Source organism: Drosophila gunungcola, unplaced genomic scaffold (genome assembly GCF_025200985.1).
Source record: "Drosophila gunungcola strain Sukarami unplaced genomic scaffold, Dgunungcola_SK_2 000033F, whole genome shotgun sequence".
NCBI lineage: Eukaryota > Metazoa > Arthropoda > Insecta > Diptera > Drosophilidae > Drosophila > Drosophila gunungcola.
The window spans coordinates 871,314-895,394 of record NW_026453208.1 but is presented as its reverse complement, the minus strand read 5'-3'; the positions used below and the strand labels follow the sequence as shown (position 1 = coordinate 895,394).

The 24,081-nt window shown below is 37.9% G+C and overlaps 1 protein-coding gene across 1 annotated transcript; it reads right to left on the bottom strand.

The window, feature by feature from the left end:
- Positions 1 to 9,549: 9,549 nt before the first annotated feature.
- On the bottom strand, positions 9,550 to 22,794 carry LOC128263954 (meiosis regulator and mRNA stability factor 1-like). The gene is made up of 6 exons (XM_052999236.1): positions 22,147 to 22,794; positions 12,876 to 13,007; positions 11,020 to 12,822; positions 10,703 to 10,964; positions 9,988 to 10,637; positions 9,550 to 9,909 (listed from the first exon to the last, which is right to left on the bottom strand). Exons 2-6 carry the CDS (start codon positions 12,951 to 12,953, stop codon positions 9,733 to 9,735), a joined length of 2,970 nt encoding a protein of 989 aa, XP_052855196.1. The 5' UTR covers positions 12,954 to 13,007; positions 22,147 to 22,794; the 3' UTR covers positions 9,550 to 9,732.
- Between the last annotated feature and the right edge of the window lie 1,287 nt (positions 22,795 to 24,081).

The window sequence follows — 24,081 nt, the reverse complement described above, 5'->3', positions numbered from 1 at the left end:
GAAGCTTCACTGGTTCAAAGTTTATGCCATTTTTTCTTATCAATATATAGATCTACATTTAATTGCCACATGTTTAAGTCGAGTCAACGGTCAAGTTGACAGGGTTATGAGAACCCTTAAGCTGTTGAGACAAGCTCTATGTCGTGGCAAGAATCACTAGTGGAGGTACAGCTGGCCCTTAATTTCGCAGTGAATCGTGTACTAAATGTAGTCCATTAGAACTTTTGATTGGTAAAATGGCTAGGCCTCTGGGGCTAATCCCTTAAGCGATACTGAAACTGAAATTAACAAGTCGAAACTAAGACAGCAAGCCGCTAGAAACACGCAGGATATAAGAAAACAAAATTTGACGAAAGCAAGGCCAAGGTAATTAGATTCAGTGTGGGTGACTTTATGCTCAAAAACAGAGGGAAACAGCAAACGAAATTGGATCCAAAGTTTAGAGGGTCTTTCGTTGATGCATTGGGGGGAGACAACGTGTTTTAAAATTTACGCAAAAAAAAAAAAAATTAAAACACGAAAGTTTGAGAAAGTTACCGGATGTGCAAATTTCAGAGAGCTTGATGCAAATTGGAAAAGTCTTTTGAAACAGAAGAGTGTCGTGAAGCCATGTGATTGATAATGATCGAAGGTTGCTTTAGAAATGATGTTAATGAATTCGTGAAGCCAAGTATTGGGCGATGGACGAGCGATGTGGTTGATGAATTCGTGAAGCCATGGCTAGATTGACTCGCCTAGTGATGCTGATCAAGAATATATATAATTTATAGGGATATGTCTTCTTCACTTGCAAACTACTGACTGAAGTATACAACTGAAATAACAATCAAAAGGTATTGCTTTTATTGGTTCAGGAGAAATGGGGGTTAAAAAGAAAGGAAGCAAACTTCCGCAAGCCTAAGTTTTTATACCCTTGCAGATTGCAAAAATAAATTAGTCTTCAAAAAATCCAAACTTATATTTATATGCGAATCAAATAAAAACACCTCTTAACGAGGTAAAAAAATCGTGCTAATATCAAATTTTGTAACGAAAAATAGATAAGCATTCAAGCATTTTAAACGTTCCCATTCGGTCCCCTTCATCCAGGTATTTTGCCCACGCTGGCATTTTTTATATCAGCGTGCCGAATTCGGACATTTAAAAAGTGTACTTATTTAGTTGTCACGGCTTTTTAATCTCGTTAAGAGTTTTTGTTGGAAATCTAGTCAAAGCACCCCAGTATTGTTACCATGATTAAAAAAAAATTTGTAATTATACTTTAGTTCTAAATATACCCGTTACTCGTAGAGTAAAAGAGTATATTGTATTGCAATCGGGTCCGGTTGGAAATTCTGGCTAGGCCCCTAGCGAGCTGGTTTGGACGAGAAGTTAGCTTGGTGTGGTAGGACGCTTTTTGTTTTGATATTTCATCTTTTCGGGTAGAATGCCAAGATCTCTGTGGATGTTGTCGTTCCGAACATACAAAGGTGTCCCAGTGATAGTTCTCAGGATTTTTGATTGTGCTCGCTGGATAACGTCGATGTTACTGCTGCTCGCGTTTCCCCACAATTGGGAGCCTTAAGTCCAGACTGGCTTAAGCATTGAATTGTAGAGCAGGACTTTGAAGTCCAGGCAGAGGGGGGAGCGAGCGTTTATGAGCCAATGGAGGCTATTGTATTTTAGTTTTAGATGAATTTTCTTAGCTTCGATATGTCTCCGCCATGTAAGTTTCCTGTCTAGGTGGACGCCAAGGTACGTTACATTGTCAGCTTGTGGAAGTGGCGTGTTATTCAGGGGACACGTTTGTCTGTTAAGAGTAAACGTTATGTGTTTACACCTTTTCGCAGTCTGATAACCACCTCTCCACTACCACGAGATCAGCTAGTAGTGAAGGTACGATTCAAGTATCCTGTGAGTGTTTTTTGGCAGTAACGTTCTGATTTTATGCATAGGGCCATCGAGCCAGACTCGGTCGAAAGCCTGCGCAACGTCAAGGAATACCGCAGTTTGATAGTTATTTTTAAAAGACGCATTGTGCGGTAACATCTATATATAACAAATATTTCGCAGTCAGGCACTGACGAATTTGGCCACGTTTCGGTAAAATCAATCACATTGGCATTGAATGAGACTCTGTTGACGTGCAGCTTACTAAGTTTGGCCAATAAGTTGCGAACATTCTGGTAGCGTAGGAAAAAAGAATTATTTAGTTTTTTGGAACGTTGGTTAAAGGAATCTGAGGCCCATGGACCCGAGGAATAAGCACGTTTACGTACTCGTGAAAATTAACATGTTCAGCCATATAGAAACATCGAGAACCTTATTAAGATGTTCCTTTAGGAAGTCCAATTTTAGACAAAGTTATTTCACGTCGTTGGTTAAAAGTTGAACTTCAAGCACCAGCAACGCCCGATTAGGGCTCAGGTTCCAGATGAGCGACTCCAGCTAAGGTTGACTGCGGTGGTCCCGTGTTCGTATTAGAAGGCGTCAAAATTATGCCAGAACCAACTGCAGCAGCACACGACGTATATTCCTGGTCAATGTCGACGAGTTGCGGATCAAAAGGTGCGAGTCGATCAGGCAGTCCAGAAAAGGCAGCGGCGGGTGAAGGTCCAGGGGAAGCGTCTGCCGTGCGGCCGTCAGCAACAACAGTAGAGACCATCCTGGTAGCCAAACGGCTTTTAAAGTTGGATTCAGCCTTTTCAAATCGAGTGAATAAGTCCTTAAAACCGGCCAATAAAGACTGGTACTCCAGATCGGTTTGCCTTATGAAAGCCATAATATTGACTTTAATATGATGGCATCTGGGGCAGGTCCAATCCAGGTTAGAATTCGATTAAGTCCGGTCTGCAATAAGGCCAGCACTGTGCCCAAGGTCGGCATATTTTTTGTGACCAATTGTTGGATGTCGAGAGGAGATTTTACCATTTAAAAGGCAAGGCTTGATGCAGCAGGCAGACATAGTAAATTATTATGTTGTTGCCTGATATATACGCGTAGAGCAACAAAGCAAACACGCAAAACTTTTTCAGATAATGTAATTATGCAAATTACGTATAAGTCACTGTGATGTTGTATATATATACGCGTATAGAAACCACGTAAAATGTAGAAAGCCCAGCTTGCAGTTGGGTCGGTGATAAGCTTTACGCGCGATGTGAGTGTTCGCGACGAAACGATTAGCAAGCAAATACACGAACAACAAAACACAAGTGTATAAGTTTGCGGTAAACTCAAGAATAGTGTACAGCAACAAAGCAAACACGCAAAACGTTTTCCGATAATGTAATTATGCAAATAACGTATAAGTCACTGTGTTATGATAACGATCACCGAAAACCAGTCAAAATTACCAAAATAAGCTTTGATCGATGTAGTTTACACGGGTAAAATTTGAGCAGATGGAGGAGCGATAAAAATACACGTCCGACAACGACAAGGAATCAGTGTTTTGCATATAAGTTAACACCCAAAATAATGTCCCAGACAGAAAAAAAGAGTAAGCATTGATTGCACAACAAACAGCAAAGCAATGCCCCCAACAAAGTTCAAACGAACTTAGCCACGTGCGCTGAGCTTGCATCTTCTGGTCAGCCATCGTGGGAATGCAGAACAGCTAATTTGAAAAGTTGATCGAACTCAACTAAGTGCATACAATAAAAACAATTATTTATAAACCGTTTGGCCAACGGCGACGGAGACCAAGAGCAGCAACCAATAATATGAAAGAACGTCAGCAGAAATAGAAACTGGTTTTAACTTTATTAAAACCGCAAAAGGATAACAAGTTCCGCGTCTTGCGAAGTTCGGAAGGTAAGAAATTCTGACGTTTCGTTTCGAACCTCCGCCTAATCATGAGAAGTGAAAAACAAAAAATTGCGAGACCCGGAAGTTCAAAAGTGCCTTTTAAAAAACGCCGAAAATGTCACTCCTGAAAAAAAAAACAGACCTTGTGCCCAGTGGAATAATCAGGCCAAATTCTATCGCCGTGATCTCTTTAGTATTCGCTCGAAGGAACGTGAATTAAGGTACAGAAAAGGCCCGTTAGTAAACTCACACTCAGGAGAGATCGCTGCAGCTTGGGGTAAAACGGAATCCGCCGAACCTGTCATCACTAGAGCACGCCGAGATATGTTACTACTGTAAGAATAGTTTTAAGCAATCTATTAAAAACGAAAACATTCAAATTATTTAAAATTAAAAAATATTCAAAGAACGAAAGGGTTTACCCAAATATAAAGTGTAGAAGACACATAGTAATTAAAAAAGACCCAAAATATATGGAATATAAAATCCCCACACAATAAATACAAAATCCATCCCATAAAAATAATCCCATACCCTAATTCTTAGAAAACAACTTCCGAACTCTAAGTAACTACAATTAAAATTAAATTTAACTTTTCGTTGCTCATATATCCATACCCAAAATGACCGAACAAGATTTGTCTCGCGAATCTTGCCGGAATCAGCCAGTACCACACAACTAAACCCGCGAATCATGACCTAGAGGGACATTGAGGAAAAAAAAAACAGTCTTAGAGACTAATCTCAGTAACCTAGTAAAGGCAATACTTGATCCAAATAAAGATTTTTTCCAAATATACAGATCAAACAATTGTAAGAGAACCTTAGTGAACTAGATAAATTACCAGACATTGTTCGGACATTTAGAGGCTTTTCAGGAAACAAAAGCGAATATTCGTCTTGGAGGAAAAGTGTCGAGAGGGTGTTAAAAATCTATGAAAATATTATGGAATTCTTTTAGCAATCCGTAACAAAATTACTGGTCAAGCGGACGCAGTACTAGAATCATATAATTCCCCCTTAGCTTTTTCAAAATGCTTAACAGCACATTTCGCCGACAAGCGTGACATAAAAACCTTAGAGGATCAACTCTATGCTCTTAACCAAGGCAACAATACTATAGACGAATATTATCAGGCAGTTTATCAACAACTATCACTAATTCTAAGCCAAATTGGCAGCTTCCTCACAAGAAACTATACAATCTCTGACAGCCATGTACAGGAAAAAAGCCTTGGACACTTTTGTCAGAGGCCTTAATGAAAACCTGGCACAATTGCTGGCCATTTATGCAGTCTGCGAGAGAACCAAAATGCTAGGAATAACCAGACATTACCCAGGAGAAATAGTTGAAAAGTTTTCAAAATATGTTCAAGTAAAAATTGGAAGATATTATAAATCTGTTGAGGGAAATGTTAATTGCTTTCGGAATGCCGAAATGGATAATAATCAACAATGAACGAATAAATTAATAAATTTGGCTCAGCAGCAAAAATATATATATTAGAAGATATATATATATTTTTAAGCCAGACGAACTGTACACGTAAAAATATACAAAAGGTAAGGAACTAAACTTACACCTAGATACAAAGCCGAGAACGTAGCGGAAAACAAAATGTCCACCATTAAAACACAAACCGGAAAAATCATACATAAAAATAATTTAAGAAACCGGAAAAATCATACATAAAAATAATTTAAAAACATAATTTTTCAGATTATTTTTACCAACATGCTTGGGGATAACTACAGTCCTCGACTATTCCAATTCACAAATTATCTCACTCGAAACCGTATTAAGCAAGAGGGAACATTTAAAATCATCCACAATTATACCTACAAAGCTATGAAGAAACTCTGGCAAAGTTAGAAGAATCAATTCATTCACTCACCTCATCTCATCCATTACACCCATAGCTTTCCTATGAGCTAAAACAGATACAAACTGATTTACGCATACTCAAAACTCAAAAAAGACAAAAAGGGGCATAAGAAACAATAGGTACTGCATGGAAATGGCTGGCGGGATCACCAGATCACCATGACTATCAGATCGTAGAAGATAAGATAAATGAGCAGCTAGAAAACAACAATAGACAAGTAGTAATTAATTATTTAATTTTAATTAATTAAAAAATTAGCCAACATACTAATGCTACTAATGCAATGTTGAAAGTTACCCAGAGCTCGAAAGAAATCATAAATCAGAAAGCAAATATTTTAAAGTATAAAATTCAATTAATAAAAGAAGAAATAATTAACATAATATACGCAATTACATGGGCCAAATCTAACACAATAATTTCATTTGTACTTACGAACACAGAAACCAAAATAGTGGAAGAAATTTTTAAAAAAGAAAATAACTTATTTTTTAACAAAGCAGAATTATTGGAATTTGCTCGAATCAAATTCGCCGCAAATGGCAACGACATTATTTACATTATTAAGACAACCATAAAGCAATTGTAGAACTTTTTCATATAAAATATGAAAAAAAAAGAAAACTTCTACAACTGCAAGGCTATTTCACAATACAATACCGTAATTCGACAATAACTATTGGCGAAACCATCTGTCAAGGGAAATCAACGTAGTCGATCCAGAACCATCGTTTTTCCAACTGTTGGGAGAAAAGACTAAGTTAGAGGAAGTTCTTTCACTACAAATGATCAAGGAACTCAACATGAACAACACAAAAGCGCTGGAAAAATTAAGAAGCAAGGCAACCATATCATAGAATCTTCCATTAGCTACGGATCCGCCATCATGCTACTACTAATTATAATAGGATCGATCACGGAACTCCTACGAAGGCGTAGGTCAACGGAAAGTACACCAGCTTCCGTGCCAGAAACGCAATAGAAGCCCACGCATTCGGAACCTGTACTCTACTACGTTGCGACCGAGCACAGTCGCGTTTAATGGGGGAAGGTTTAACACCCAAAATAATACAATTTTTCAGACAGAAGAAAAGAGTAAGCATCGATTGCACAACACAGAGCAAACAATGCCCTCAATAATACAATTTCCCAAGCCGAAGAGGAGATCATTATTGCACAACAAACATCAAAGAAATGCCCTCAATAAAGTTCAAACGATCTTAGCCACGTGCGCTGAGCTTGCACCTTTCCGAAGTTGATCGAACTCAACTTAATACAATAATTAAAATGGACCGGCCAATTATAATTAAGTTTGGCCAACGGCGACTGCGACCAAGAGCAGCAACCAATATGATGAAAGAACGTCAGCAGAAACAGCGGCAGAGATGGCGGCAGCAATGGAGCAACTGTTTAACTTAAGTTAATTAGTTCTTAATTTAACTCAATAATTTATTTATTTAATATATTTAATTTAATTATTTATATATAAAAATCATAATCAATATTTTAACTTATAATAACAATATTCTTCTAAGCACACGTTCTTTGTTCGCATATACAGTACATGTGCTGCCGTCCATTGTGATTTTTGAGTTATGTCACATAACGTTAGGGACTAGGTCAACTAATGTTTATACTTCAATTAATGCTATTATTAATAGAATTTGCTTACAAAAATAAAATTTATATTTTAAGAAATGTAATCATCTAGAAAATTATCAAAAGGTGCTCACTTATTTTCATGTTGCTATTCGAATACGGTAGTGTATGGAATTAACATTAGCCAAAATCGATACAAATAACGAAAGTACATACTGCATTAGGAAATTTTACGAAAATGATTTTCAAAATTGAACATCTGCCTCTTTAATTCAACATTAATGGGATCATTCCAAAAAGGTAGTTTCTGTTGGTGAATAAAATTGTATGACTCGACGAAATTAAGAAAAACTTAGTTTGTGTCTTATGAATCGGCATTATTTTACAAACTTATTAAAGCATGCATTACGTCTATGCCAAAGTTTGAACGATGAGTGAACATATAAAGTATCCGATGAGATGGATGTGCTGGAGGTTATTTTGGCCAAATCTCCTGCTCGAAGACTGGCATTCAGCTCGTTAGACGAGTTTAATGAACTGTTTATTAATTGACTCGATGAGTTAATCGAGTTCTCTTTTTTTGCAGAAACTTTTACATTAACTACCGCTTTCAAGAGCTGACCCGAAACTATTGAGCAATGATGAGTCAATAAAATAATTGGCCAGCGGTAAATAGATGTAATTATCCCTCGCAAAGAGGCATTGACAACGGTCTTTGCATAATCTTTGGCCATTAATCGGCTATTTGTGGGGACTGAGTAGGTAGGAGGTTGATATGCTCGTCTATGGAAGTACGGAAGCTGCCTTGTGCTATGTGTTTTACATTTGACATCTGTGCGAGGCCACCCAAGTGTTGATTTATTTATTAAATCTGACGCACTTTCAAGGAGAGACAAAATCAGTATTTGATGATACTTACACTCACAGTTAAGATTCAGAGAAACATCGCTTCGTTCCTGGGTTAGTCCATTGTTCTCCGTATGGTGTGCTGCAATCACTGAATAGAGATTGAGAAATATTCGTTGTCTTTAACAGATTGGTCATGTCTAGTGAATCTTCCTATTACTGAAGCTGTTTCGTATTTTTATAATGATCTCTATAGTTAATTCGATAAACATGTACCCCTTTCTTATGTTAGTACTTCGTATAGCTCACCGTAGTATACTCGAAAACTTACTTAGCTTAAGAATAAGAAATCTATACTCTTTAAACGATTTAAACAGACCGGCTCACAGTCTGACTTTGCTAAATATTCGGTAGTCAAATCCGACTGTGGTCAACCTTATTCTGAATGTTTTAAAAACTACCCTGCACGCTGTAAGATTGACTTTAAAAGTAATGCCAAGCTATTTTTTTTTTTTTTTGTTAATTCGAAACGTAAGTTACAATACTTTCCCCCTCTCTATTTCTTAATAATGTTGCTGCTTCGGATGAAATTGGTATATCTAATCTTTTTCCACATTTTTTCCAGTCTACTTCTTCTATTTTCCATACAAATAGTGATTTTAACTATCTTTCATTTTCACCTGGATCTTAAGTGGTCCTCAAAAACTGCTCAAATTATCTTTCGCGTCCCCTCACAACGCTTTTTAATATGTCCATAAATCAGTTTAATTTTCTATCTCTCTGAAAGGAATTCTTTATTGTTCCGCTCTATAAAAAAAGAAATAAGTCTCATATAGTGCTATTCCAAAATTATTTGCTTCAGTTTACCACACTAGTTAATCGTAGTTTTCTAAATAAACAATAAACTGATGTTATCTATACCGATTTTTCGAAAGATTTTGACTCGGTAAACCACACAGTATTTGGCTGGTTGATAAATGATATACCACAAATTATTAAATCCGCAACTGTTTTAATCTGTGCAGACGATGTTAAGCTTTGTATCCCCACTTTATTGCCCGATTCTTACTCTTGAAATTGACAAACAGACATCGAAAAATTTTCATTTTAAGCTATACACAAAAAAAATTTTTTTTTAATAACTTTTCAACCGAGCATTTAACTTTCCTAAAGTCTTTGTATGCAATCCTCATTCTTTTAGCGATACCTTTCGATTGGTGTATTACTCGTTACGATCGGGCCATCACAGCAGATTTTTAATTCTGCGGCTTTATATAATATCAACAGTCCTCTATGCACACGCTCTTGGTGCACATCGTCACTACATGTGCTGCCGTCCATTGTGATTTTTGAGTTTTGTCACATAACGTTAGGGACTAGGACAAATTACGTTTTTACTTCAATTAATGCCATTGTTAATAGAATTACCTTACAATACAAATAAACAGATTTATTTTGGCTGATATTATATAAAATGTATAATTTAACAAATGTAATCATCTAGAAAATTATCGCAAGGCGCTCTCTTATTTTCATGTTGCTATTCGAATACGGTAGAGTATGGAATTAGAATTAGCCAAAATCGATACAAATAAAGAAAGTACATACTGCATTAGGCAATTTTACGAACATGATTTTCAAAATTGAACAGCTTCCTCTTTATATAGGGGGAAAGCAGTATAGGGAACATATTATTTGTTTTAAGCTCAGGTAGTCGTATGTTGAGAATATTGTGCCTTGGCTGATCCGATCGTGCGCTCCAAATGGGATCATTCCAAAAAGGTAGTTTCTGTTGGTGAAAAAAATTGTATGACTCCACGAAATTAAGAAAAACGTAGTTTGTGTCTTATTCATTTTATATTCTTACCTTTGTTGTTGGCATTTCATTTTTCAGAGGGTCATAAATAGATCCTATTGACGGTACGCTGACCAAATTGCAGGTTTCGTCAGTGTCACTATCCAAATGAATCGGCATGTTTTTACAAAGCTTATTAAAGCATGAATTACGTCTATGACAAAGTTTGAACGATGAGTGATCATATAAAGTATCCGATGAGATGGCTGTACTGGAGGTTACATTGGCCAAATCTACTGCTCCGAGACTGACATTCAGCTCGTTAGACGAGTTTAATGAACTGTTTAATAATTGACTCGATGAGTTCATCGAGTTCTCTTTGTTGCAGAAACTTTTACACAAACTACCGCTTTCAAGAGCTGACCCGAAACTGTTGAGCAATGATGAGTCAATAAAAGAATTGGCCAGCGGTGGAATGATGTAATTATCCGTCGCAAAAAGATCGTCATAAAATTGAAAGTTATTAAACTTAAAGTTGCACGCATTGACAACGGTCTTCGCATAATCGTTGGCCATTGATAGGCTACTTTGTAGGGACTGCGTAGGTAGGAGGTTGTTATGCTCGTCTATGGGAGTACGGAAGCTGCCTTGTGCTATGTGCTTTATATTTGACATCTTTGCGAGGCCACCCAAGTGTTGATTTATTAATGAAATCTGACGCACTTTCGAAGAGACAAAATCAAAATTAAGATTATTTAAATTAACTAGGGTATTTGGTGATACTTACATTCGCAGTTAGGATTCAGAGAAACATCGCTCCGTTCCTGGGTTGGTCCATTGTTTACCGTAAATATGTCTTCGTGTGCTGCAATCACTGAATAGAGATTGGGGAATCCAAACTCAAAAAAAGAAGCGAAGTCAGTGTCCAAAGCGTTTTTGATGTCGCATAGATACATGCTTGGCCGCTGTTCTAGCATACACACAATGGCAATTAACAGCCTCATAAATCCGGTTAGGCGAACATACTGTACGCCGGCGCTATTATAAATCTATTAAAAAATAATTCAGTGGGTTTAAGGCCGATATAAATATGCAATAGCTAACCTTAATTGCATGTCGCATGGCTAAAAGAGCCTGCTCCGTGATCTGGATTTTGAGCTTAGCATTAAACTCGCTTATAAATTGAGTCTTCTGAGAAGCCCTTGGTAATAATGAAGATTGAGTTCCTAAATTGGCATAATTTGTTGCTGGTGACAGAACCGATGCCGAAAGGTCCCGCTGAACGAGATACTTACATGCTCTATAGCAAAGAAGGCGAAACTCTAAGTCGTTATTGTGACAGATAAGCCAAATTGTCTGATCTTTCTGCTTTAACTCAACGTAGGGCAACAGCTTAACTGCCGTAGCCATATCCGAGACTCCCAGAGTCTGAGGTTGAATCTGGTAGCCATATTTCTTTTTGTGTAGCATTAACACCTGATCTAGCTTCATACAGTGTGTTGCATTGCCAGTAACGCTACGTATAAGATCCTCACATTGCTCACCAAACACACGTCTAGCCACTTTTGGTGAGAGTATTATTTTCTTGTCTTCATCGTTGGTCAACTCTATCTCCACTAAGCCGTGAATAGCATCCATAAGGTCTGCCAACTTAAGGAAGCCGTAGTCACTGAGACGACATTGGTAGGCGAAGTGATAATGGTAGGATCGTACAAACTTTTGGAACTGAACAGAGTACTGAAGGGAATTCTTTAAGAGCTCTACCATTTCACCGGCAAACACACTTGTTTTCTCCAATTCACTGCTAGTCTGCTTGCGTTTTGGCATTGATATAAGAATATCTTTTCCGTGCTGTACATTGCTTAGAACGACGATGTTCGAGTTCACCAGGCCATCTAGGATGTCTGCAATGTCGCACACTCCATAATCCGTGACGTCGAAACTCCGATTTTGGGCTTGAGAAAAAATTCCCGGCAACTGAGAAAGCAGCACAGAATTGTTACCGTAAGCCCGAAGAACACGCAATAGATCTGAGGTGAACCTAAGTATTTGAGTGCGATGAGTCAGCGTGATCTGTCGATTTTCGCCGTCTCCCATGATCTGCACCACAGAAGATAATGCCTCAAAGAGTTCGATTAGCTTTGTATATCCGTAGTCTGCCACTCTACATTGTTTTCCAAAGTGATTGTGATAGGCCGGAATAAAGCGATTAAACTTCATAGTGGACTTTGGCGACATCTTCACCAACTCGATTACCTCGCGGGAGATTTGAAAAAGCGGATCGGCAACAGAATTTTTGAAGTAGCTTCCTCCCGAACAATTAGCACGGTCACTGACGTTCAGGCTATTTGCATTTGAGCTGCCAGTATCTTGCAAGGGTATATCCTTGCTTAGCTCCAACCAGCCTAGAATTTTAATACCAAAGTTATTGATCTGAATCTGAATTCCTTGGACACAGCAAACCAAATGCTCCAAGTTGACACCGCTTTCATTCGGCACTATTGAAGCTTTAAGCTGCCCTTTAATGCAGTGAAGTAGGGTAGCCACTGGAATGTCTCCCGGATGCACCCTCAGCAGCGGGTAGATCAGTTTCTGAATCTCCGAAATGGTCATGTGAACATTTGGCAACGGTTCGATTTCCTGCTCAGCCCATCCCTTGTGTTGCTCTCTCTTAAGATGAATACTACAGTAGGGAACGCTGTGTTGAAGACCTTCCATTAACGGTGAGCTCTCGAGGGTGTTCACTAGTTCCGGCTTTAAACTGATGAACTTATCCTCATTGATGTCTGAATTGATGGTACATATGTCCTGCATTTTATACAAGTCGAGAACACTGATTGAGGTTTTAAAGCGGGACTGAAAGAGCTCTCTGAACTTATACATGGGGAGTGCATAGTAGGGGACATCCTAAAAAGTAAACTTCATAAGAAAGTAAGTTGGGAAAACGAAATCATGTTTACCTTTAGGAGCCCCGCGACCTGGCAACGAAGCGTCTTGACCTCAGTCAAGGAGGAGTCGCGAGTGTAACTGACTAACATGCGCTTGTGTCCAATCTTTTTGCGATGCAAGTTAGAGACGACCTGCTTGGCGAACTGGAAGAGAAAAATGGTCATGCTGATACAGGTAATTATCGGAGTACTGCTTGAGTGGAGTCAAAGTACCTTTTCATGTCGCGAAATTTAATTACAAATACGGGCATGTGTGCAAGTAACACAAATGGGCTTAAGGTTTTGAACCGTCACGTGAACTAATATAGTGGACAGAGAGGATCTAGAGAACTATTGCTTCGCCAGATAAAGCCCAAAAAAGTATTATTTAAACTAAGTGGGGAAAATTATATGTTGTTTAATTCCACACTAAAAAAAACTTTTATAACCTGCTTGATAGCCCTATGCCCTAGCTTAAATATTCTATCGTTCCTATGGCAGCTACATGAAATCGTTCTCCGATTTTTATAAAATTAAAAGCTTTATTCTGAAATTTAAAAGCATACTCAATTGAAAAGAGTTTTAAAAAAAATTTAACATAGAGAAGTTAAGGAGCCACCACACCAAAAAAAATCCGTTCCGCTTTCCGTAGCGATTGCTGCACAAAGCAAAGATTCGTTACAAATTATATACACACAAAAAAATGTTATATGTAAAAAACCAAATTGGTAAAATTGTTACTTTTATATTTAATTTTTTTTATGTATTTTGTTGTTGGTTTTCAGTCCAATAATCCTTATGTATTTGGTTATTGATTCTCCAAACTTTAATAAAACTAATATTAAAATTGTTAACAAAAATTTTATTTTTCTTCTTTAGTTTGTTGTTGCAATACCCACTATATTTATTTGTTTTTATTTCCAAGTTAATAGAAACATGAAAACATAAATATAAATTATAACATTTTAATTTGTCTCTTATATATTGTTTCTCCAATAGGCTGCAATGTTATATCGTAATTTAAATATTTTTGTTTTGTCGACTTCATCGGCTGTCAATTTTAATGAGTGTTAAATTCACAACTTGCAATCGCCCCAGCTTGTTAGCTCGTGGGCCAGAGGATAAGACGCTTGGCTAGAAATCTGAGCAACGTAAGTTCGAATATAAGATTTAACTGAAAGAATTATTCTTAAAATATTGGTAAAAACTCACGGACATATGTGGCCAATATTTTTATTGATCATGAAAAAGTCTTTAAAATAGACATGGCTTACATAATTGCCAGCATAGCGTAGTGTTACGCTGCTCAACACTCAACCCCGGCCACATTAAATATATAAGTATTTTTTCGGATTGGAGTTTACAGAATTTACTAATTATCAACAAATTTACTAAGTATTAATTATAAAATTATAAATCTCCGTCTCTACCTTCTCAGAGACACCTCCATTTCAAGAACGTAATTAAATATAGGGCGGGAACAGTGGTCGAGCGACCGCGAAAATCGATCATTACAGTAGTGGATCCAGTTATAATTATTAAAATAGAATACGTGCACGATAAGGCAACACTGCTGCGTGCGATCGGGGCATTCCGAAAAGAAAAGAAAACGCAACTGAGCTTAAAGCTCATCGGCCTAGACTCGCCAGCGTTTATATATATATATGTATAAACGAACAGCTGACCAAACCAAAATAAGAAATCTTCAAGCGGGCGATGCATCTGAAGAGGCAGAAGCGCCTTACAGCTGTTTTCTCTCGCCGAGGAGATATCTTCGTAAAGGAGAGAAGGGAGGGGATTTGCGTGCAAAGCCTGGGCGAACTGGCTCGAATGGAGATTTGCACCCCCGATGAATTAGCTGCTCTGGAAACATCTAAGAGGCGCTTATATGTATATTCCATTTTTGTGAAACTATCAGTAATTTTAATAAATTTATTTAGGACTATAATCAATCGCATTCATTTTATTTTGTTTCTTGGTGTGGTGTGTCGTTATGTCATAAATATTTATAGACTGCGAGCGCAGCTTATATTAAATTAAATAATTTAAAACATAAATCCAAATCGATCAAAAAGCCATGCGATGTTAAGGGTTCTCGGAAGGAAGTGAGCTGGTCTCAATGTGTGTCATATAAATGCTCCAAGCCTCAATTGAATAATTTAGATACCTCTTTATCAATTCGAGCGTAGATGTTATATGTGTTTCTGAAACTTGGTTTGTTCCTAATTTATGTGATGTTTTAGTTGAATGTGATGGCTATAATTTGCATCGCTCTGATCGTGATAGTCATGGGGGTGGGGTTGCAATAGATGTGAGTAAAAAGTTATGTTCCACGTTTGTATGTAAACACTCAACCAGTAGTGCAACATAATACTTATTTATAGAAATTAGATGCCAAAGATGTCCTAATAAGCTACTAATTGGGTGTATATACCTTTTAAACATCCTTCCTGACGTGTCATTAAATTATTCAGACGTCATTATAACAGGCGATTGAAGAGGACATGAAATGGGGATGAAGTTGGTTAAGTTTGTGTCCCCAACGCAATTTATCAAAACCCGCGACTCGTTTTTAGATTTATTTTTTGTGTCTGATACAGACAAAGTAACTACATATGATCAACTTATTGTCCCATCGTTTTCAAAACATGACCTCATATTCTTGACTTACGCACTTGACCTGTAATACCTTGACCATCCAATAGTTTTTAGGGACTTTAGAAATATCAAATATAACCTTTTGGACTCCACCTTTAATTTGTGCAATTGGAACGACATATATTCCCTTTCCGAAGTAGACGAACAAGTTAACCTTTTAACCTTTTTGTTATTTATATAACTGTCTCGTGCCTGTTCGTAGCAAAGATATTCGTTTTTCTGAAAAACCATGGTTTCAAAGAAACATCAAAGACGCAATATTACAGCGTGACGGGGCGTACAATAAGTGGAGAAGGTACAGGACACCTCAAGCTTACGCAGTGTTCAAGTCATTGAGAAAAAAAGTGACCAAACTTACTGACACCGCCAAGACAAATTTCTATTCCCATAAATTCAACAACGCATCATCCACAGGTCAGACATGGAAAATAATTAAAAACCTGGAAATATGCTAAGTTAAACCAAGACTTGGGCAAGACATAAATGTAAATGAACTTCATAAAAAGTTCTTAAACTGGACAGTACCTAAAATCACTGAAAATACATATCTGAACCCACTATTTGTACCCGAAACTGTCTGTGATATTAGATTTAGGTTTTTGTGTGTTAATCAGTGTGATGTCCTACAAAGTATACTAAGAATTAAGAGTGACGCCACTAGGTCTGACAACATAAACCCTAAATTCATAAAAATTCTGCTGCCAAAAATCCTGCCATACAAAACCTATACCTTTAATACTGTACTGACAAAATCTACTTATCCGGACTGTTGGAAAACGGCAAAAAAAAAACGCTAAATCAAATAATGAGTACAGACCCATCTCCATTTTACCATACCTATCAAAGGTATTTGAGAATCTCATGGCTGATCAAATTAATAAATTTATGTCCGACAATGCAATGCTTACTAATAATCAGTCTGGTTTTAGGAAAAACAGAAGCTGTACCTCAGCTATTTTAAAAATTGCAGACGACATAAGGGAACAAATAGACGAAAACAATGTTACACTCTTAGTTTTACTAGACTATAGTAAGGCCTTCGATACAGTAAACCATAATGTCCTTCGTGCAAAACTGCTTAATATGTTTATGTTTTCTAAAACTTCTGTCAAACTTGAGTCTTCGTACCTACAAAATCATCGTCAATCTTTTGTACTTTCTAGCGTTTCGTCTTCATTTGAAAATGTTAATCGTGGTCTACCCCAAGGGTCTGTGCTTGGTCCCTTATTGTTAACCTTATATGTCAATGACCTTCCCAATGCGTTATCTGAATGTAATGTACACCTGTATGCCGATAATGTCCAAATGTATGTGAGTCGTCCTTTCAAAAGAATAAATGAATGTATAGATGTTTGTAACAGAGAACTTGCACTTGTAAATGAGTGGGCCGGCATCAATGGACTTGGGATCAACCCATCAAAATCAAAATGTCTTGTCAAAAGTAAAAGAAAGATAGTTTTTAAGAATTTCCAGCCACTGAGTATAAATAACACGCCACTTGAGTGCGTTGAAACAGCTGTAAACTTAGGATTCACATTCAACAGAACTCTTAACTGGAATGATCATATTACAAAGTCTGTAGGAAAAACATATGGCATAATAAGGACATTATCCGTAACTAAAAATTACCTGCCCACCCATATACGTTTACTAATAGCTAAAACCTGCATTGTTCCAGCGCTATTTTATGGAGTATAAGTTTTTTCAAACGGTGACACTACCAGTAAAAACAAAATTAAAGTTCTATTTAATTGCATAGCCAGGTATATATTCAACCTACTACATAGAAATCACGTATCCGAATTTTCGCAGAAAATATTCGATATCTCGCTAAATAAATGGATAAAGATGCAAATCTTAATTTTTCTGCAAAAAATTATTTTCCAAAAAGAACCTTCGTATCTTTTCGAAAAACTGCAGTTTACATCCTCTAGAAGAGCAAACAATCTTACTTGCATAAGACCTAGATCACTGACATCCGAAAGACAGTTTTTAATTAATGCTATTCGATCATGGAATCAGCTCCCCAACCATCCTAAAAATATTGGCACTATATACTATTACGTAAATTAAAGTAAAAATAAAAGGCGACTTAGGTTAGTTTTTTTGAAAATTAGTTTTAAGTATAATGTAACAATTAAATATTGGCAACTCTTAGTGACTAGCGCATTAACTCATCAGTTCCAAACTTGTAGCGTTAGGATGAAATTTTATAAAATACAAATACAAAAAAAAATCAGAGTGAGTAGAGTGCAGAATGGCAAAAAAATAATTGTGACTTGATAAAACCCCTAACAAGGGGAGGCTTACGGAAAAAAATATTCCGTAGGATAACCGAAATTAGGACCTACAAAAAGAGCTCGAGTTCGTAAAAGAACAAATCAAAACTAACAAGAAAGGAAGCAAACTTCGGCAAGCTTAAGTTCATATACCCTTGCAGCTATTGCAAAAACTAAATATTCTTGAAAACACTAAACTCAAGAGCAATCAAAAGCATCAAAATAGGAAATTCATCAAGACTTCACCAAAGCGGTGTCTTCGGCAACCACAACCACAACAACGGCAATAAAGTACAACAAAACATACAAGAGCGGCAACAATGTGCAAACGGGACAATAACTACTGCAGCAACAGCAACAAGACCAACGACGTTATCAGCTACAACCAATCATCGAAGACGGCTACGAGAGCAGCAGCAAAGGTAAATTTTAAATTACATTTTATAAATTTTATAACAAAAAAATATATATGTGGCCCCGGGAGTTTCTCTCTTGTTGCTCTTCTGGTTGGTTTCTGATTCCTACACTCGGCCCTCCTGACGTGGTGTTCGTCCCGAACTCCTTCATAAGCTCAGATACTGTGGATGTTTTCAAAGGTCCTTCACTATCTCCCAATTTCTCCACATCATACCTGCCATGCTTGTGAACTTTGACGACCTTATAGGGACCAAGATACTTTCCTTTTAACTTTAAACCCATTCCATACTGAGTACTCTTCATCGCAACTAAGTCATTGACTTTGTATTGCTTTTCCTTTTTCCTTTTTGAATCGAAAGCTTTTCTGTTCTTCTCCTGTAAAGCTTGAATGCTGTCCCTGGATTTTTTGCGTGTCTGTTCACGCTCTTTGTCCAACTCTTTTATCAAAGACTGCTGCACCTGTTCTTTGAGTTCTGCAATGTCAACTACACGTATGTCCACACCTGTTAGCAACATGAACGGCGCTACCTTTGTGCTCCTAGGCTCGATATTGTTTATTAGCTGGTGCACTCTACCCACGTGTTTGTACCAGTTTCCTGGATTTTCTAGACTCATCTTTGACAGCTTTGGCACTACGATCATATGCATTCTCTCAACCTGCCCGTTACCTCGAGGTACACCTGTAGCGATCAATTAATGCTGGATCTTCTCTCTGTAGCGGATTTCCAAATATTATGGCCTGCCTGTCTAAACAGTTTAGCACCTCCTCGACTCCAATACTACGCGTCGGATACAACCAATCGTATTTCGAAAATGCATCGAAAACTACTAAGATATGATTATATCTTTTCTTGGTGATCTCCATTGGCCCTACGTGATGATGTGATAAGTGACTAAAGGTTTGTCCCCATAATCGATAGGCTTTAGATATCCTTCCTGTTTTCCGGATTTTGTGTTAACCAAGTTGCACTCCACACAGCTGCCTACAACTTTACCTTTATCCCTCAACTTTGGAATGAAGTAGGATTTCTCCACCAGCTCCTGTGTTTTCTTTGCCGAAAAATTACCTTGCTTATGAGCAATCTGTATATTTTCAGTCTCCATTTGAGATGGAACTACAATCAACTCTCTGTCTGGGTTTTTAAAAAATATTTGATTGTCGATGTATTAATCCTCATGCCCCTGTGTTTCAACTAGACTCCTTATTACATTTGTCCACTCGTCTGCCACCTGAGCTTCCTTCAACTTGTGCATTACACTTTCAGTCAACACAAATCAAGCTACTCGACTCAGTGCGTCTACATGCCTCATATTTGTACCTGATCGATGTTCTATCTCGTAATAGTAGTCTTGCAGATACATTGCCCACCTAGCCACTATCAACGGAACTTCTTTCTTTTTCATCGTTATGGCGAACGCGTTACAATCCGTGATGATTTTGAATTTCGTTCCCAAAAATAAATTCGCAATTTTGTCAACGCTCCTATGACTGCTAGAACCTCCAACTCGTATGAGTGATATTTTTCTTCACAAGGCTCTATTTTTCTACTCATGTACATAACAAGGTGTAACTGTCCTTCCTCTGGATCCTTTTGTAAAAGAACTGCACCAAAACCAAACTTTGACGCATCGGTGTTTATTTCCGTAGCCAATCTAGGATTGTACAGTTTCAAAACTGGTTGCTAGTCAACGCTGCCTTTAATTGCTCGAATGCTACCTGCTGTAACTCCTTGAACTCAAACTTTACATCCTTTCTCAGCAAATTTTACAATGGCTTAGCTATTACTGCGTATCCATCCACAAACTTCCCAAAAGATGATGTCAAATCAAGAAATCGCTGTATGGCTTTTTGATTAGACGGCACTGGAAAGTTTTCTACGGCCTGCGTTTTCTCGTCGCTGGGTGTCATTGAACCATTTTCGATATATATCCTAGAAAATCTACCCTGCTATGCAAAATTTGACACTTGGTCCAATTGATTTTCAACCCGTTCTGTTCTGCGACCTCAAGACCTTTGCAGCTTTTGTATTCCATATATTTTCATTCAATTTGCAATAGTCGCAACAAAATCGCTTCTGGCCATTCTTTTTTGACACGAGTACGATCGGAGAAGCGTACTCTGAAGTACTGGGCTTGATAATCCTTAGTTCAAGCCACTCCTAAACCAGCTCGACAACTACCTTTTGTTCACTAAAAGCGATACGTCGAGGATGCTGAAAAACTGGCAAATCATCGCTTAACAAAATCTTCATATCGACCGGACAATGAACATTTTTAATTGGTTTGTGTTCGTCTATCATGCGTTTCACGACGTTTCCTACCTGCTTCATGGTCATCATACACAAACTCTGAAATTCGTTTCGAAGCTCTCTTTCTCACGAACTTCAAACTTTTGTCCTTTACCGACCCGACTGTCTGATCTTCGAACCAACTCGGTTCCGTCTTTTGTCACTTTCATATCGACACTATCTAGAATTGAATAAAATCCCATGTCTTCGTCCGATATAATGTGGAATTCTACGTTAAGATTAATGCCATCAATCTGCACTGGTATTTTCAGGCTTCCAAAAGTCACAATTTGGCTTTCCCCAATTCCTGTCAAACAAACTCCGAGCCTTATAAAAACGTTGCGTCGCAATAAAAACAAGTCTGCTCTCGTATCTATCAATCCTTTGAAGGTTACTTTCCCAAACGAAACATACTTCAACTCCAATCCCGAAGACGTAAACGTGCTTGTTGGCTTCACCCTGCCTTCCATCTGCACTAGATTAGTTGCCTTTTCCTTTTAACTACTAGCTTGACCTTGCACTGGGCTGCTCTATATCCTGGCTGGTTGCACCTAAAGCACTTGTTGTCTCTCCTTGGACAATCCTTCTTGATTTGAGAGTCATCACCACAGTTATAACATTTTCTAACTTTCTCAACCGCGCACAGGTACTCTTTAAACGTTTCGGTTTTCTTTTGTAGTCGCTTGCAAAGTCTACTACCTCTTCCGATGTAACTTTAACCCCAAATTTTTCTAGCAATGCAGCTTTCAGTGAGCTCCATCGCCAATATTACGCTGACTACGATCGTAAAGCTTAGTTGCTCCGCTGAGCAATTGTTTTGCATATATAAACACCTGCAATTGACTCCATTCAACCGTAAGTGCACACTGTTCAAGTTCCTCGATCCACTGATTAATGTCAGGTCAACCAGTTCCCGAAAACTGTGACACACACTCCCCCCTACATCCTTTAATGTAAGCCACGATCTACCTGTGTTCGCATTTCCAATTTGACTATTCTGTCCGCTTACAATTCGCTTTTCCCTGGGCGCACCATTTCCTGCACCTGCACCTGCCTGGTAAATGTCTGAATTCACTGATGCAAAAGATCCATCCTCATCATCATCCACTTCAATCGCATCTTCATCGTTTTCATCAGATTGCAAACCATAGTGAGCAAGTAGTTTATTTTGCAATTCGCATTTTCTTCCGGTTGTACAAAGATTTAGCTCTGACAACTTAGCGCGCAATTCTGTCACGAGAAGTGCCAAATCTCTTGCCTGTTCATTTTTATTTAAATATAATTATAGAATATAAGGATATAAAATATAGTGCTTGTAAAATACAAAAATGTGTATCAAACCCGCTTGCACGGCAAAATTAAGTTTTTTATATATACTGGACTTTCAAATTGTGAATTTTACTTTACTTTACTCTACGTTAATGGGAAATGAATGTCAAACCTTAACACTATGTTAACTTTAAGACTATGCTGTTGACACAACAGTCCGACTGCAGGCACGCAATCTGTTAAATTTCAAATTATTTCCTACTCTCCGATAAGACCAACATGAGGGCTCCAAACCAGTGCTGCTCTGCACTTCCCTTTTCTGGCACAGAGCCTTCTGCCAGCCAAGTTGCAAAACAACTTGTCTCGCCTCTCGATACTTTCTCCGTCACTCACCAATATTTCTTCAACCGTTTTCTTTCGCCAGCCCAGCAATACAACTTTTAATTTTTGTACCGCTACCTCACCAGAAATGTCTTCTCGCCGTGTCACCAATACAGCTCAGGATTTGTCTCGCTGCCTCACCAGAAATGTCTTTTCGCCGTGTCACCTATACTGATCGAAATGTTCTTGTCGTCGCCAATACAGTTTCAAAATTTTTCTCGTCGTCACCAATACTGCTTCAGAATATTGGCTGCATCACTAATACTGATTCATAATATTGGCGGAATCACTAAGACTGCTTCAAAAATATTCTCGGCGTCACCAATACTCCTCCAGAATGGTCTTCCCGTCACCACTTCTCCTCCAGAATGTTCTGCCCGTCGCTTCCAAACACTTTTCCAGATTTATCAGGCCTCGGACTGCCGATGCTTTCGTGCAAAATATCGCTTCCTTCTTTCGCTTTGACTAGCCTCCTGAAGCCCGTGTCTTCGCCTTTTCCTGACGCACAACTTCTGCGATCCGCTTGCTACTGTATCTGCTCCTCGCCTTCCACTTTGACCAGATGACTACCGCCAACTATCCTGCCTCTTGCTTTTTGACGTTTACCACAAAGTCTTTACGCTGCCTCCAGAATGGCACTCGCTGTTCAATCGCTTTCTATGTCAGTTTCCTGCCTCCGTCCATTGTGATTTTTGAGTTATGTCACATAACGTTAGGGACTAGGTCAACTAATGTTTATACTTCAATTAATTCTATTATTAATAGAATTTGCTTACAAAAATAAAATGTATATTTTAAGAAATGTAATCATCTAGAAAATTATCAAAAGGTGCTCACTTATTTTCATGTTGCTATTCGAATACGGTAGTGTATGGAATTAACATTAGCCAAAATCGATACAAATAACGAAAGTACATACTGCATTAGGAAATTTTACGAAAATGATTTTCAAAATTGAACATCTGCCTCTTTAATTCAACATTAATGGGATCATTCCAAAAAGGTAGTTTCTGTTGGTGAATAAAATTGTATGACTCGACGAAATTAAGAAAAACTTAGTTTGTGTCTTATGAATCGGCATTATTTTACAAACTTATTAAAGCATGCATTACGTCTATGCCAAAGTTTGAACGATGAGTGAACATATAAAGTATCCGATGAGATGGATGTGCTGGAGGTTATTTTGGCCAAATCTCCTGCTCCAAGACTGGCATTCAGCTCGTTAGACGAGTTTAATGAACTGTTTATTAATTGACTCGATGAGTTAATCGAGTTCTCTTTTTTTGCAGAAACTTTTACATTAACTACCGCTTTCAAGAGCTGACCCGAAACTATTGAGCAATGATGAGTCAATAAAATAATTGGCCAGCGGTAAATAGATGTAATTATCCCTCGCAAAGAGGCATTGACAACGGTCTTTGCATAATCTTTGGCCATTAATCGGCTATTTGTGGGGACTGAGTAGGTAGGAGGTTGATATGCTCGTCTATGGAAGTACGGAAGCTGCCTTGTGCTATGTGCTTTACATTTGACATCTGTGCGAGGCCACCCAAGTGTTGATTTATTTATTAAATCTGACGCACTTTCAAGGAGAGACAAAATCAGTATTTGATGATACTTACACTCACAGTTAAGATTCAGAGAAACATCGCTTCGTTCCTGGGTTAGTCCATTGTTCTCCGTATGGTGTGCTGCAATCACTGAATAGAGATTGAGAAATATTCGTTGTCTTTAACAGATTGGTCATGTCTAGTGAATCTTCCTATTACTGAAGCTGTTTCGTATTTTTATAATGATCTCTATAGTTAATTCGATAAACATGTACCCCTTTCTTATGTTAGTACTTCGTATAGCTCACCGTAGTATACTCGAAAACTTACTTAGCTTAAGAATAAGAAATCTAGACTCTTTAAACGATTTAAACAGACCGGCTCACAGTCTGACTTT

Coding starts and splice junctions, on each gene's coding strand:
- LOC128263954 (XM_052999236.1), bottom strand. CDS start 12,953: ATGTTAGTCAGTTACACTCGCGACTCCTCCTTGACTGAGGTCAAGACG. Junction 12,823..12,875: donor AGGTCGCGGGGCTCCTAAAG/GTAAACATGATT, acceptor TTTACTTTTTAG/GATGTCCCCTACTATGCACT. Junction 10,638..10,702: donor TCTGAATCCTAACTGCGAAT/GTAAGTATCACC, acceptor TCTCTTCGAAAG/TGCGTCAGATTTCATTAATA.